Raw genomic sequence first — 17,203 nt, 5'->3', positions numbered from 1 at the left:
TGAAGACACCTATTCTTCTGTGTTCTGTTCGAAAGAGTGCCCAAAGCAAGTAACTCTTTGTAGCAAAGAAGATCTTCTGCTATGACCTGAATGAACTATAAAACCTGCACTGAGTCAGTAGTATCAGTTGATTCTTCCAAAGCAATTGAATAATATATATTTTCCTTTTGAAGTATTTTATAAAGTTGTTCTGTTAAGCTGAAGGCTAATTCATTCTGCTAATCAGTTATGGTTCTCCTTGAATGAGGCAGTTGTTCTACATCACTGAATGGCTTCCCTTTTTTTCTGAGTATATAAGCTACCTTATAAGTTGCTTCATTGGCATTATTTCCAGGTCATATTGCTGCTTGAAAGAATTGTCTCTCTTACTAGCTGTATGACCCTGGGCAAGTCACTTAACCCCAACTGCGTAAAAAAAAAGAAAGAAAGAAAGAATTGTCTTTGCTTTTGCTTTTCATGTTTTAATTTCTGCAATACAGCTTTTCACAACTCCCCCTCTAATTTAAAATACGTGGTCCTTATGAGTATTATAATGCTGATGAGCATTGCATTTCTTTAATGTTAATATTGCAGCATTGCAAAGCAAGCAAATCATCTTATCTTTAGCAGAAACAATATTGCAATTCCCAATCATTAGGAAATTTGTTTTCTTCCTTCAGCATTTTCTTGGTCTTCTTTGACATGATAGATTGTTAAGCCAATAGAATTAAAAATTACTGTCGAGCTGTGCAATTATTCACAAATTCCACTTTAAACAGAAACACAGTGCACCGTTATCAAAAGCTGATAACAGACTGGCATACTCAATCCCCATAAACTCTCACTAAACAGCCTTAGTGAATCCAGTGAGATGGGGTAAATTAGAACTAAATAATGAGGGTAGCAGCTGTCAATTTATATGGCTTACTAATGTTCTAATTGTGCCAGTCAATATGGGAGGATTATTTCATTGAAACTTATTTTATTCTTTGGTATTTTAAATACATTCATTTTAAAAATAAAATAAAAATATAAAAGACAAGCAAAAATGTATTAATTAAAATACAAAGATTTGTTCTATTAAATGTAGATTCAGACACAAGGCTGCACTTATGGACCTAGAAGGCCATATGTGGCCTTAAGGCTGCAGGTTCTTCAACCCTGCTCTATATGAAGTCACAGACTGGAGAAATGGTAGGTCATTTATGAAGAATAGCAAGAAGACCAATGTGGATGAACTGAAGAGTACATGAAGGGAAGTAGTTGGTAATAAACCTGGAAGGATAGATTGGGCCTGTTTATGAAGGACTAAATATTTATACCACTATTGGTTGCCTATCTATGTAATTATCTTTTGATATGTACTCGTCATCTCCAAGAACTTTTCAAAAATATCACTTAGACATAAGTGAAAATGTATTTTCAGCATTCACCATTGCTAAGATTGGATTCTTTACTTTTATCAGCAATCTGCGGTGGTGAGATCCATAAAAACGAAGGCCAGATCCAGTCTCCTAATTATCCTGATGACTACAGACCTATGAAAGAATGTGTGTGGAAAATAATAGCATCAGAGAACTACAATGTTGGGCTAACCTTTCAGGCATTTGAGGTAAAGCCTTTTAACTGACTTTAGCAACCTACCTACTCAGAATACAACTATGGCATTTAAGAGAACCGTTATTAAATTGTGAAGAAGTGCAAGGACTTATTCATTAAACCAGTGAAGAAGTAAAGAATTGTCTATAAAATGTAACATGAGAGTTAAAAGATTTTTTTTCTCTTCCTGTTGCAGAATTCTTCAAGAAGATTAAAGTGAATTTATTTTATCTGTGCTGCTTGAATAGGAATGTTTTAAGAACTGACAGTTGTTTCCCTTGACAAATGCATAATCCTGTTCCACTAGGCTGCTTGAGGACACCACTAAATAATTACTCTTATTTTTTTCAAAACCTGCTATTAGAATGAGGAAACTCTCTTCTGTTAATATTTTTTAAATCCCATTTCTTTATTGTTTGGGATTAAACAAATATTTTTAAGGTAGAGAATGGGATTTTGCTGCCCTACTATCCATCATCATCATCATCATCATCATCATCATCATCATCATCATCATCAAAAAGTGTTTGTCTTGTCAAGAAATAATTGACAACAGTCATGCAAGTCATAACAAACCAGGACCAAAAGAGAGCTGAACATAGGTTCAGTTCCAGCGCCAGAAAGCCAATGAATGTACATTTCCTAATAAGGAGAACAGAAGTAAACCAAACATCTATTAGTTAATACATCAAGACGTAGTTAGTGTCTGTGGACTCCAGGAGTATAAGATAGCTTTTGTCAACTGAGTGAACCAAGAGAGTAAATCAACAATCAGCTAGCCATCCAGTCAACAAGCAATTATTAAGTGCTTATTGTGTGTCAGGCACCGTAAGAGAAGTGTAACAGGAAAAAAAAGAAATATAATGGCAATAAAAATACAAGCTGAGAGAAAGTCTTTGCCTTCAGGAAGCATGCATTCTAATGGGAGAAAGCAACAACATATGTATGTCCAGTTCTCAATTCCAACAATGTAATGAAGATCTAAACAAAATGCTGGGTTCTACCTTAAAAATACCTAGCATTTTATTTAAATCTTCATTAAACTGTTAGAACTGAAAATCAGACTGTAAAAAAACTCCAAAAATAGATCCAGAGAGGCACTTTCTACTTAGGGCAGCAGTCATAGACTAGGTATGTAAACAAACTGTCTTGTCTGTACCACAACAGCCAAGTCAGCTTCCTCCATGGCCAGCTACATGAGCTCTACCCTCCCTTCTTTTAACACCAGCCAGACCCCATTGGAGAGAGCTGAAAAGTAAGGGTGAAGGTACCCAGCTTCGGATGGGAGGTTTGTATAATAGAGAAGGTCCTTTGGAAATGAGATAGCAGTGTAGTCTCTAGAAGAATGAGCATATGGTTGGCCTAGGCTTCTTCCTGAAATTGGCTATTCTAGGGGGAACCAGCCAATTGGAGGGAGTGGCCACAGCAGCAGAGCTTACGGAGGACATTGACACTTTGAGAAGTAATCTAGAATGGAGTGAACTTCCAGAGTGAAGAGATTTATACAGCATGTGGAGATGAGTCAGCAATGCAGCTTGGAGAGTAATGAAGACAATTAAAAAGCATAGATTAAGTGACTACTACATGCCAGGCACTGCGCAAGGCAGTAGAGATACTAGTGAATGCAACACAGAAAAAAACAATCCCTATTCACAATGAGCTCACATTGTAATACAGGAGATATAGATGAGTATATGCAGTGCATGTAGTACATATCAAACTATGCAGTGTAAATAGAAATTTAATATAGCTTCCTAGCTTCCTTTAAGTCCCAGCTAAAATCCCTTCTTTTACTGGAATCGTTCACCAACCATTCTTAATTCTAGTGCCTTCCTTTTGTTAATTACTTCCTATTTATCTTGTACATATCTTGCTTTGTATATATGTTTGCATGTTGTCTACCCTGCTAGATTATAAGCTTCTTCAGGGCCTCTTTTTGTATTCCTAGTGCTCAGCATAGTGCCTAGCACATAGTGGAGCTAATAGTTATAGATAGAAGTTACAAAGCAGAAGATTTCAGCTTTATGAAAAGAAAAACTCCTTAACAATTAGAGCAAGACAAAAGTGTGCAACAATTACAAAAAAAGATCAAAGGTAATTGGTTCTCTGTCACTCGAGGTATTCAAGCTAAGGCTGACTCACCACCTGAAGGGTGTGTTTAGAGATAATTTTATTTGGGTTGGTTCAAATAGATGGCATCTGATGCTTCTTCCAACTTTGAAGTCAGAGATTCTGTAGGTGATGCTTGGGAACGATAAACGTTTACAGACAGCATAAAAGAATCTTCCAGTTATTTGCCAAACTGCAAAAGCTTTGTGGAGGTGGCATTTTGTGGAATTCCTCCTTAATAATAGGGAAGTACCTGCTTAGAAGATGAAGAAAGCATTAAAAAGAAAAGAAAATTGACATTTTAACACCTGTCATAGAATTTTGTTGCTGTTGTTCAGTCGTTTTCAGTCATGTGCCGCTCTTCATGATCTCATTTGGAGTTTTCTTGGGAAAAACAATGGAGTGCTTTGCCATTTCCTTCTTTAGTTCATTCTATAGACAAGGAAACTGAGGCAAACAGGGTTAAGTGACTTGCCCAGGGTCACACAACTAGCAAGTGTCTGAGGCCAAATTTGAACTCAGGAAGATGAGTCTTCCTAACTCCAGGACTGGCATTTTATCCACTACACCACCTAGTTGCCCCTGCCAATAGTTGTCAATCATAGAATAGATTGATAATTATTGGTAAGTCAATAATTTTTCTTGAAATTGAAATAGTACAAACGTTTGAGAAAGGCAAAACTTAATCATGGCATAAAAATTTTTATTGCTTGTTAAAGGAATTTCAGATGTTGATGAGCTGGCGATTGAACCCTCTGGTGACCTGGGAGGGTGAAATCACTGCCACATAAGGCAAGAGATTTCTTCTTTTGACTATGATTCTGTGCATAATTGCTTAAAGATAGTGTGCAAATGTATGCATTTATGTTTTCATGTGCAAAGTTATTAGTAAAACCTTGTTTAATAATTAGTGAATTTATTCTTTATCCTTAAAAATGTTGTGTCATTAGACTTATTAAAAGAAAAAGCAATACTTCGTAATTTGAAAAATTCTGAGGGGCGGAACACTGGAGAAGATAGCTAGGTAGGTGCAGATTTGGGAAGATCTGGATTCAAAGCTGACTATGACACATTCTGTGTGACCTTAACCTTTCAATATCCTAGATGTCTATTAGATTCAGAACCATTTTCAATCTGCATTGGCATAGGGAGTCTCCATGCCAGGAGTTCTCTTCATCAATGAAGTTTTATCAATAGTTTTGACCCAAATAAAACAAAAGAAGAAAAATTAAATTGAAAACGTTGTCATCCCCTTACTTAACAAACAAACAAAAAAAACCTTTCAGCACTTAAAGCAGAAGGGAAAGCATGGGAGACAGGAAATGTTTATAGCAATGACTTCAAAGAAATCTAAATAAAGCAAAAAAGTGAAATAAACATAGGGGTATGTTTGAATTGAAATTCCTACTCTTTATACACATGTTAATTTAAGTGTGTTTAAGTTCCACTTTTTAAAATTTCTATGCATTCTTTATTTTGGAATGTTCTGCTTGTAATTATGAGGTATCTGATAGCCTGAACTGCCATTGCTGTGGTAAAGCATCCTAAACCTGGACACAAAAACTTTTATCTTCTAATGCTTAGGCTATTGCCTAATTAAAAGCAGTTCTTTTAAGTCCTTTAAACATTTCCTGTTAACTTAAGAATAGTCTTTGTGGAGGATAGGGGTATATGTGTGTGTGTGTGTGTGTGTGTGTGTGTGTGTGTGTGTGTGTGTGTGAGAGAGAGAGAGAGAGAGAGAGAGAGAGAGAGAGAGAAAATACACACACACACACACACACACATATATACATATATGCTGTATATGATTCATTCTGTTTGTTATTATTTTGTGAATGGATGATGCACTATAAGGAAGACCAATCACTGGGTAGATAAATTATGGTTCTGGTTATGCTGCCATTGTGAAACATTAACATTTTTAGTCTAACAAAGGTCTTATACCTTAATACTGTGTCATTAATGTGAAAATGTTGATCGAGCCCAGTTCCTTTGTATGGAATGGATTGCACCCCCCTGTCTCTACTTACTGACATATTTCCCTACATGAAGTCTTCCCTGATCTTTTCCCTTTTCTTCATTCTCTTTGCTTTTCCCCATCCCAGCAGGTAGCCCTTCCTCCTTAATCTCTCATTTCACAGGCTATATTACTTGTCCTCTTCATTTAATCATTTTACAATATCATAGCTATTTACATACATCTCATCCTATAACTTGATTATATGCTCTTTGAAGGCAAGAACTGTAATGATTTTGGTTTTGTGTTCCCAACACCCAGCCCAGTGCTTGGCCCATAACAGATAATTAATAAACAATACCATAGTTTATGTATTGAGCAGCAAGTACTGGGGAATTTGAAGTCAAGATAATAACTGGAATTTGAGTTCTAAAGACCTAAAATTTATTGTAGCTTTTTCAAATGTCAATTGTATTTCTATAATAAACTTTCATGAAAAATACCTCTTCTTTTAGAAGATATTCATATGCATATATATATATATATGTGTGTGTATATATATATATTGATGCATAGATGTAGTATCTAGCTTGCTTTGCCCTCTAGAATACCGCCTCCAGTAGTGTGTATGTGTGCACAAATGTGTGCTTATAGCACTTACTAAACAGCTAACATCTCTGCTAGCTAACACTATTTCACCCTGTAGCTAGAATGTTGTTCCAGTAGAGTGCTGGGTCATCTCTTCAGAAAATATCCACACATAATCATAATAATATACAGTTAAGATTGGGTCTGTAAATATTACTAAGAATCATTTGCTCTTTACTGTAATTTATTATAAAATAGCTATCTGTCAGATGACAGATGAAATTAGGCTTGATTGAAAGCATAGCTTGAAGTGGTAGAAAGCACAATGGACTAAGAATTATGACCTATGGATATGAATCTGAGTTTGTATGTTAACTGTTTATTCAGAGACTGACAAAGGTTTTCCTTAGGTATTTCTGGAAAAACTTGACAAGCCTGCCAGTTAACAGAACATTAGTTACTTGAGAGGCTGAATAGCAGGAGGATGGAAGGAGGAATTTAACGGACAATTGAGAATTAATCAGATGTAATATTAAAGCACCTCTGAGTTTTTTATTTGATTTACACATAATTTTCTTGGAATGGGTTGATTCTCTGAGGTGACATTCATCTGCACAATTAATTAAAACCTCAGGAGAAGGAAATTTTAGCTGTTCAGGCTGTTATTTTTTTCCTTGGTTTCTCTTGGTCTTGGTATAATCTTTTGATTTCGTTTCCTGATTCATTCTTTCAAGTCATTCAGCAAACATTTTCATGTACCTTCTTATATGAAAAGTCGTGGACTTCCCAGTGAAATTTAAGGTCCAGTCCCTATCAGTCCCTGTCCTTTGTCTTTATATGCAGTGTCTTAGAAAAGTAAAGGACTTATCTGTCATGCCAAAGGATACACAGAAAAAGGGCAAAAAAGGGGGGCAGAGTGGAGACTTGAACCCAGTTTATTTTGTCCACAATCATCAAAGCCTCATGTTATTATTTATAATTTCAAAGGAAGCAATTTGCCTCTGGTATTTAACTAGCTTGCTTTGCTTCCTACATGTCTAGTAGTAGTGTGAATGTGTGTGTGTGTGTGTGTGTGTGTGTTCATAGCACTTAATAAACATCTCTAATCTCCGCCAGCTAACACCATTTCTTCCTGTGGCCTGAATGTTGTTCTATTAGACAGCTGGGTCCTTTCTTCAGAATTCAAGATGGTGGTTTCCTTTTATCGATTTGATCTACAGAAAGAAACTTCATGTGGCAGCTGGGCGTGCAGATAACCTTCATCCGATGACTTTTAAGTCAGATCTATGCAACAGGTTTTTAGCTTGTTGCTTCTAGAGTAAGGCTTTCCTCTCCTTTCAGATCACATGAATAGCTAGCACTAAATATGTATTTTTACAGTTTTTCATTAACAACAGTGTCTTCTAGGCCAACCCTTTGGCAAGCAGCTGCATTCTTTGGCAGAAATTTTGCTTAACTGGCTCAAGTTTTTTTGCATTTTATGAACATTTTAAAGCATATTAACATATACAAGCTTAGTAGTCTTAAAAAAATTGTATTAGAAGTTTTCCCACAGTATCTCTTTACTGAAGACAATGCAGAACTTCCTACTCTTTTCTCTATTATTCTGTATTTATTATTGTCATTTTAAAATACTTGGTCCAAAGTGTTCTCCTTAGTAAGTATAAGAAATCAACACTATTAAATCACTATTAAAAAGCATTGATGATATGTGCAATTGTACGTGACAGTGTACTTGGTCACTTCAAATTTGAACTAGAAATTAGATTGAAATTAGATGGAAAGACTTTTCTATAAATTCCTTGGCCTTGCTATTCTTTTTTATTCTTTCTTTGCCAGATTGAGCTTGGAGTTACTAATATAAGATCATTGTACTAAATGTACTTCTTTTGCTGTGTCTAGATGTTTATACTTAACTACCTTCTACATTACTTTTTTCCTACTATTCAGTCATTTTCAGCTTTGTCCAGCTCTTCATGACCCCCATTTGGGGTTTTCCTGGCAAAGATACTGCAGTGATTTGCCGTTTCCTGCACCAGCTCATTTTACAGATGAGGAGACTGAGGCCAACAGAGTTAAATGACTTGCCTAGGGTCACACAGCTGGTATCTGTGGCTAGATTTGAATTCAAGGAGATGAGTCTTCCTAACTGTAGGCCTGGCACTCTTATCATCTGTCCTACTCCGTTGCATTACTAGATGAAGAAATTTGAGCCCTCAGAGACAATGTGTTGTGACTATTTTTAAATAGTGAAATGATCTTTCATTGAAATTCATACTCCTCATTTATGTGAGCATATAGTTGATATATCATATTTAACATATAGTATAGCTAAAATATCAATTTTGTAACAGGGAATATATAAAATGTTGTATTGTACAGTGAAGATGGTAAACATTGTCTCATGCTGCAGAGACAGCTGGTGATGCAGTGGCTAGAGCCTTGGGCCTGGAGTCAGGAAGATCTGAGTTAAAATCCAGCCTTAGACTCTTACCAGCTGCATGACTTTGGGCAAGTTACTCAACCTCTGTCCCTGTTTCTTCAACTGTAAAATTAGGAGAATAATAGTACCTACCTTGCAGAATTTTTGTTAGGATCAAATGTGATAAGAATATTTCTAAAAAGGGCTTAGCACAATGCCTGGCACATGGTTGGCAGTATATAAATGTTTATTACTTTCCCCGTCCTCTCATGGTTTGGGATCAATGATATGCCTAATAATTTCCAGATTTAGTTTTATAAAACATGTTGAGTCTATTGAAATTATTGAGCTAGTGGCATTTTCTTTCTGTTTCTATAGAGGAAAAAAGATAGTAGAGTGTGCTTTCATAAGTCCCGTCTTTAAAGCAAACGATGATTCCCAGTTCAAATTTTGTTGCTGTTGAGTATAGTCAAAATTTGTCACCAAGAGGAGGAATAAGGAGTGGAGATCTAAGGCCACTGGAAAACAAAACAACAAGAAAAAAACACCGAGCTTATGAAGTTCCACAAAACTTCATCAGCTAAGATCTGACCTGATATTTGAATTTTCTCCTGTAAAAGAAATTAATCAAATTTCTCAGACCTGTAAGAAGAAAAATAAGTAAAATTAGTTTAAATTGAAGCCTTGTTAACTGTAGACATTGAGAAGCCAGTGGTGGTCATATAATATACTAGTTCATTTATAACCAAGCCAATTAACAGTAAAGTGTTTCATAGCCTTAAGAGGAGTATAATTCCATATAGGTAGGTTGCATAAAATACTGCTGGTCAAAGAATTTGTTTCCAACATTTTCTGGAATAGAAGAATGGATTTGTCAAAGAAATAAAACAAATCATTATAACACTATTTTATAGCCAATTGTAATATTTTAAATAAGTTATTTGGGGCCTGGGTATTTCCATCAGTTTTGAAGTAAATTTAAAATTGTGACCATCATCATTTGCAGCTCTTTTTGTATATAAAATAACAAAGAAAAACATTCAGTTTTGTATGAGAATCTATCTTTTTTTCTGTAGAAAGACCTTTGAGACACACTCATCTCTTAGATTTGCCCATCTATTGAAGAACAGTGGATAAGAGGTCATTTTTTGATTTGCAAAGTATAAAGGAATTCTGAATGTCCATAAATTCTTTCAGTCATATATACTCTTTATTAATACTGCAAGCAGGGTGAATTAAAAATATATACATGTTCATGTGTATGCATATACATAATCTTTCATACTCATATGTGTCCATGTGCATAATGTATGCCTTTGTTACTGTGTCATTGAGAATTATTCATGTATTATCATTTTCATAGAAATTCTATTCTCTAAAAATGGTCTAAACACTTAGCAAAAAAAAAAAGACAGCACCAACTTTCCCTGTTGCAGATTGAAAGACACGACACCTGTGCCTATGACTACCTGGAAATCCGAGATGGGTCCAGTGAAAATAGTCCTTTGATTGGCCATTTTTGTGGTTATGATAAACCAGAAGATATCAGGTCCACTTCTAATACCCTGTGGATGAAGTTTGTTTCAGATGGAACTGTTAACAAAGCTGGGTTTGCTGCTAACTTTTTTAAAGGTACACATCAATACCATTTCTAGCTGGGAAAAATTTGTTTTTCTCTCTCTCTCTCTCTCTCTCTCTCTCTCTCTCTCTCTCTCTTTCTCTTCTTCCCTGCCCCCCTCCCCTGAATGGTGATTTGATTTAATTAATTTAATTAACATTTAATTAAGGAGCAGTTAGATTACTGAATGGGCAGTATTTCTGAATGTTCAGAATGGTTGTGATGGAATACGCCATTAAGGAAATAGTGGCATTTATGCATTTGTAGCAATAATATAGTGCCTATTGTTAAGTTCTTTCTCTTTTTCCTTTGGAAAATCTTAACAAATTTAAGAAGAGGGAGAGAAGTATATGGACCTCATAGTCATTCCCTGTGTTTCGAGGCAAGACCTTATCTTAAATCACTACAGGTAGATGAGTGTCTTACCACAATATTTAATGCACAGAGTCCTTTAGCAGAACATTTTAATACATAAAAGCCCTTTTGTTTGTGGAAAACAGTACTCTCAAGAATTTATTTTTAATTATATAGCTAAATGTTCATTTATTTCCACAATTAGCAGCTTTCTGATTTGTATGCTTTGAAATGTTTCATTATTTTATACGGGATGAACCAGAATGACATTATGTTTTCTTTCTCTGTTATAAGTTCAAATGCACATTTGTTTTATATTTTGAGTAACCTACATTTATTATTTTCTTTTAAAAACTTAGCCCCCATAGGAAAATAAGCCAACATTTCTACCCAAAAACTAAAATAGAAAATGTTTTATTTGGTAGTTTTGCTAGAGGATTTTTTGCTTCTGAAGAGCAAAAATGTAGTGTTTCTTTAATAGACATCAGAGTTCGTCACATTCAGAGTAAGGGAAAACCTGATTCAGTTTTTTTTCACTTCACAAATAATACTGATAGGTATTTGAAAAGACTTTGAAAATACTCGGGTTTTCCAAAGAATGATGTTTAAATTTTCTTTCTTTATTATTTTCATTACTGTATTTTCAATTATATTTTTGTTTGTTATTGTTTTATTTTTTTGTTATATACTCTTTCATATGGCAGAAAAATGCAAAAAGAGAAAATGGAAGTGTTGTCAATGTTTTCTGGAGCATGTTACACATTCAAATAATATAGGAAGATTTAAACTGAATTAAAAAAAAAGATTAGATCAGTGAGTGGATTTTATTTATCCTTGCTACTGAAAATTGCTTTTAAAATATGTTAGCACAAATATTCTAAATATTACTGTGCAATTAACATTCAGAAATACTGTAGGTTGTAAGATTTTTTATGCTGGTGCTTATTGTTCCTTTTTAGTATCAGTCAGATCAAAACCTAGGATTGGGGTGATTCTGTTAATCAGTTTTTGAATGCAAATTCAGGAAAACCTAGATTAATTCTGTGGGAGATAAAGGGCCCTTTAAGTGACCCTCTTATGGATTTCAACTCATTCTTTTAGTACTTATGCAACATTTAGTTTTCTGACACCTAAATGGCCTATAGGCCATTCACAAAGAGGTTGTAAAGCAGGGCTGCAGCTGTCAGTTGAAAGAGTTGATTTCCCAAGTTATAGTTTTAAAATGGATCCCTTTAATTCCATAGAATATATTTTAATACTGTAATAATGATATGTATGTATACATATATAAATATGATATTTAGTTTATGTGCATGTTTATACACACATAAATATATACAAATATGTTGATATACACACATTTGTATAAAACATATTCAGTTATTAAGGCAAACTCATCAGAAATGAGAGGGATCGTGATAGGTTGTTTTATTATTCTCCCTCTTCTCCACAGAGGAAGATGAATGTGCAAAACCTGACAATGGGGGGTGTGAACAGCAATGTGTAAACACTTTGGGAAGTTATCAGTGTGCTTGTGAACCTGGCTTTGAGCTTGGGCTTGATAAAAGGAGTTGTGAAGGTATGTGCTCATTTCCAAAATAAATAAATAACTCACACTGGATCAAAATCTTATTTTGTGTAATTTGCTAAGTTTGTAATAATAGGGAATAATTATAACCCAGACTTGACTCAGCTTGAACTTCACTAGAATGCTTATAAATTAGCCCTGTGTTCCATGACATGGGATAGCCTTATAAATTAGGCTGCTTGCCTTTGGCATTTCAGAGTGCCACTGGCCTTTTATTAAAAATTCTAGTATTATTAATAAAATTATTAAATTGCCCAGAAAAAAAATAGACCACTTTATACTGTAATTCTTTTGGTATTACAGTGTCTATACTTCCTATCATGGGATTTAAGATGAAACCATTTTGTACCACATTGTTGTGGGCTAGCATACTTGTGGAACTGGGAATATAGGAGTTAACTCTCTATATTACCACAATACCAATTAGGAAAATCTCCAAGCACAGCAGCTCTGATGCATATATGGGACAATTTGAGTTAATTTTACCCCTAAGTGGATTGATGTGAGATCCAACTGTGGGCCCTTTGATCAAGAAAAACAGGCAGAGCACGTGGACTAGTACTATCTAGAATTAGAAATCAACAGAAGTATCAAGCATTTATTAATCACTTACTATGTACCACATGCTAGGCAATGTATTAGAGATACAAAGACAAAAATGAAATTGTCCCATCTCAAAGAGTTTACATTTTAATTAGGGAAACACTGCCACCATGTATAAAATGTAAAATGAATGCAAAATAATTAGAGAGGGAATGCTTCTGGTAGATGAGGAAAGACTTCATGTAGTGACTCAAACTTTCACTCTATTGACACAAATACTGCCAGTTATTGGGAGTCAGGATATCCATTTTCAAACATACTGAGAGCTCTTAGAGGTGTTTTCCAGAAGCCTTGAGAAATGGAAAAACATTTCTTTTTTTCTTCTGTTTCAGCTGCTTGTGGAGGACTTCTGACAAAGCTCAATGGCACCATAACCACCCCAGGCTGGCCTAAAGAATACCCTCCCAATAAAAATTGCATTTGGCAAGTGGTGGCTCCAACCCAGTACCGAATTTCTGTGAAATTTGAATTTTTTGAACTAGAGGGAAATGAAGTAAGTAAAGATTATATGACAGTTTCCCCATCTCATTCAGTGAACTTCTGAAGATATTTTGAAAACAAAAAAAATTGGATTCAGAGGTCTGACATACAAATGATGGCTTTGCTATTTACTGTTATATGGTCTTGGATAGATCACTGAACCCCTCTGGGCCTTAGTTTCCTCATTTGTAAAACAAGAGGATTGAAGTGTTCAGAGGTCACTTCTAACCTAGGTCTATGATTTTAGAAAAGATCAAAATTATTTGTTTAAAATAACAGAAATGAGTAGAGTCTCCTGCTCTGCAGACTATTTCTGTCATTATTTATGGATTTTATTGACACTGGCTGAGTGTTTTTAAACTGTTTCTGGACAATTTTCAATTATCCAGAGGCAGCTTTTTCTCACTATGCTTAATATACATTTTTTGGTTTATTAAATAACTGTGAAATATATGGCATTAGGTTCAGTTTTTTGTATTTTTCTATGAAAAAAATAAACAAAATTGCATTGGTTTAGTCAAAATGAAAACATGCATTTGGGGAAGTTGGTATATTTTTAATTGAGTAGATGTGTGATTCCACTAAGCAAGGAATGTTTCAAAGTGGGAGTGCACATCATATATGGTTAAGATGGGAAGGTAAAGTTGGTCCCTTTCTGTGTGTTTTGTTGACGATACCCTTCATTCTTAAATCACCTATTTCTCAATAGGAAACATTCAGTGTTGTAATCCCAATGGATTTCTCTGAACATATAGTTTATGTGCCTAGGTATTTACCTATTGTGAACTCCCCTCTAAGAGCATAAGCTGCTTGAGAGTAGGTTGTTTTTGCTTTGTCTTTGTATACCTAGCATTTTACAGAACACGTGGCATATAGTAATGACTTAATAAATGCTCATTGACTGACTGGCAGCATTGGAAAAAACAATATCCTATTTGAAAATGGTTGGGGGTAGGAGAGAAACAACAAAAAAATATTAAAAAGCTCACGAACTTTTTTAACTCTGAAGGTCCCATAAAAATGTCCTGGAAATGAAAACATTGAGACACACATACATTAACTTTCAATTTGTGCTGAGCATTGAAGTGAAAAAGAACGGAGTCCACAGAAAGGAATATGTACATTATTTTTTTTAAATGCTTTCTTCATTGCTTCCTTAGCAGTCCTCCTATTCCATTTATATTGAAATAGTAGCCATATCCAAACATCTTAATGTAATGGCATTTAGTTGATGTGCTAAATACATGAGTAGTATAGGATAGTGGTTTCCACTGAATAACAACTAAGACTTTTGTGACTAATATTTTACAACATGACCCTGAATACTTTCCTGTTCTCTCTTTCTATCTGCTCTTCTTATTTGTTTTTTTAAATTTTTTTCACTTTGCTTTCTCCTTTTCCTTCTTCTCCTTTGCATATGCCTTAGCATCTTGACTTTCTGCTGATGACTTATTAAATTATACTCTCTTATGGAAATACTTTTTTATTCTACAAATTAAAAATTAAATAATTTTTTTAAAAAAGAAAAATGCAACAACAGATTGACACATGTTTTTTCCTTAGGGTAGCTTTAAGCTTGGTGTCTGATGATTTATAGGATATCCTACTCTAGCAATCTCAGAGTAGTTTATTCTTGAAGAATTAATTGTTCCCTCTAATGTGTTGATGGGTCATCATTGAAGATCTCAACACACCTAAGTCTTCAGGTTCTGTGCAATTCTTGCCTATATTCTCTCTGATAATAGGATTAGAGATTTAGAAATAGAAGAGGTTGGGATTTATCTAGTCCAACCACTCAGTTTACAGAGGAGGAAACTGAAGCCCAGGAAGGTCTACTTAAAGTATTCTGAGTAGTAGGTGAAATAGCTGAGATTCTAACCTGTGACCTCAGACTTGAAATCCAAAATCCTCCCTAAAAACTCATGTTGTATTATTCCACAGATCTATGTTATCACAAATTTTGTGAGAACTCAATGAAATGAAAAAGTATGCCTGTTGCAACAAATCCATTGATATGCTCTAAACTTTGATTAGTTTAAAGGTTAAGATTTCCCAACCAATACTGTAATTTGATGAAATCTTTACCTTGAATGACAATTTTTTTTCCTGAAATCTATTTATGACAGGTGACTGACATTTTGATGAATGGTAAGTGAATCAAAGGAACTTAGAAGTTTCAGGGATGGGAGTACTTAAGGTAGAATGTTTTATACAGAAATGAGGTTAGATACTAAAAAATATTATACTATTAGAAGTAGTAGTTCTTTCATAAAAGGGTGCTTTGCTGACCTTGTAACACATCCCAGAGTTCCTTAAATTATAATAGCATTACTGTGTGGAAAGTTTTAACTGAATACTGTGTATTTTCACAGGTTCATAACTTGGCTATAAAATAAACCTGTCCTAAGCAAAACTTGGCTTGCACAAGTTCAGATGAAAGTTAAAACTTCATTATTTTGCTTTCTCATTCTCCATACCCAAAAAAGAAGCTAGTGCTAAATGATTGCTGTAGTTCATTTTTTAATTGAAACAAGCTAATACTGATCTTGGCAAGGTATGCTTTCTTCTATGTATACCCTTGCTGGATCTTGCATTCCCTCTTCGTGAAAAAATAAATTCAGTGATACCAGATAGAGAAAATAATTACTTTTTCTTTAAGGATGTTTTGCTTATTAATCACTGTATTAGCATCACATGAGCCTAGCTTCAGTGGTTAGTTATATGCATTGGTCAAGGACATTAATTAGACCTTTATTATATAATAAGGTCATTCATGCTCCATGTGGAATTCAAAATGTACAGTAAGTGGAGTAACTTTGGTCATGGATCACAAAGTCATTTGTATAAGACAATTAAAAAAAAATAGGATACCTTGCATTCACTTAACTCCTTAATTAGAGCATTGCATATAAAACAAATATATATAGTTTTAATAGAAATCCCTGCCCCCACTTCTCTGAAGGACAACTAGACATTCCATCAATTAATTCAAAGAGTATAAAAATTAATGTAAATTTTAAGTTAAAATTGTTTTATTGAATTTTTAAAAAGATGTGATTGTGAACCTTGGATTTGAATTCTTAGAGGGAAAATGTCTTGTTTTTTTTCCCATCTTCTGTGCTTGTGACTATTAAATTGAAAACCACTAAAGATGCTAATTATTCTCTGATTCCCTTAATTTGTAGCTGCTTAGAACATCCCTTTTATCCCTTCCTTTTACTGTCTTTTACTTCTTATCACTAAGCTAGTATTTATGCAGCTGGCATTTTTATAGTGCATTAAGATTTGCAATGTACTCCTTACACACACATATACACACATAATATATATGGGTGTTTATATGAATGTATATATATACAAATACATATATGTACACTTGTATATACATATATATATATATACATACGCACATATACATACACTTGCACACAAACGTATGAACACACACGCACACACTCATTTGATCCTTATAACAACTGTGAGGTAGGTAGTACAATTTTCCCTGTTTTACAGATGAGAGATTGAATGGCTTGGTGACCTGCTCACAGTCAGACAACCAGTGTGTATCTGAAGAATTTGAACTCAGGTCTTCCTGACTCCAAGTCTACATTTTATGCAATAGCAAGTCATACATTTTCTGGGCCTCAGTTTCCTTAACTAGAAAATGAAGGGAGTAGAGTAGATGACATCGGACATGTAAGATTAGTCTGTTCTATCCATGATCCCATAATCATATGAAAGTGATCCTTTTTCTTCATTGGTTTTCCCCTTTAGCTGTCAGCCTTCAACTTTCTATGATAAAGATAAGCAGAAAAGTTAGAGTATCAAGGACATTATATCCTGGTAAAAGTCGGCTCAATTGGAAAAAAAAAATAAAAGTATTTATCAAGCAACTGTCATGTAATA

The 17,203-nt window shown here is 34.5% G+C and overlaps 1 protein-coding gene across 2 annotated transcripts in view; it reads left to right on the top strand.

The window, feature by feature from the left end:
• The window catches only part of TLL1 (tolloid like 1), a 327,523-nt gene that overhangs the window by 236,118 nt on the left and 74,202 nt on the right, over nucleotides 1-17,203 (top strand). For both annotated transcript variants that reach the window (XM_020976340.2, XM_020976342.2), the window contains exons 13-16: nucleotides 1,446-1,591; nucleotides 10,091-10,286; nucleotides 12,080-12,205; nucleotides 13,150-13,310. In XM_020976340.2, coding sequence (XP_020831999.1) covers nucleotides 1,446-1,591; nucleotides 10,091-10,286; nucleotides 12,080-12,205; nucleotides 13,150-13,310 — 629 coding nt within the window. The remainder of the gene's footprint in view (nucleotides 1-1,445; nucleotides 1,592-10,090; nucleotides 10,287-12,079; nucleotides 12,206-13,149; nucleotides 13,311-17,203) is intronic.

The sequence above is a fragment of the Phascolarctos cinereus genome, unplaced genomic scaffold (assembly GCF_003287225.1).
Source record: "Phascolarctos cinereus isolate Bilbo 61053 unplaced genomic scaffold, phaCin_HiC Scaffold_9;HRSCAF=440, whole genome shotgun sequence".
NCBI lineage: Eukaryota > Metazoa > Chordata > Mammalia > Diprotodontia > Phascolarctidae > Phascolarctos > Phascolarctos cinereus.
This window is presented reverse-complemented; position numbering and strand designations above follow the sequence as displayed.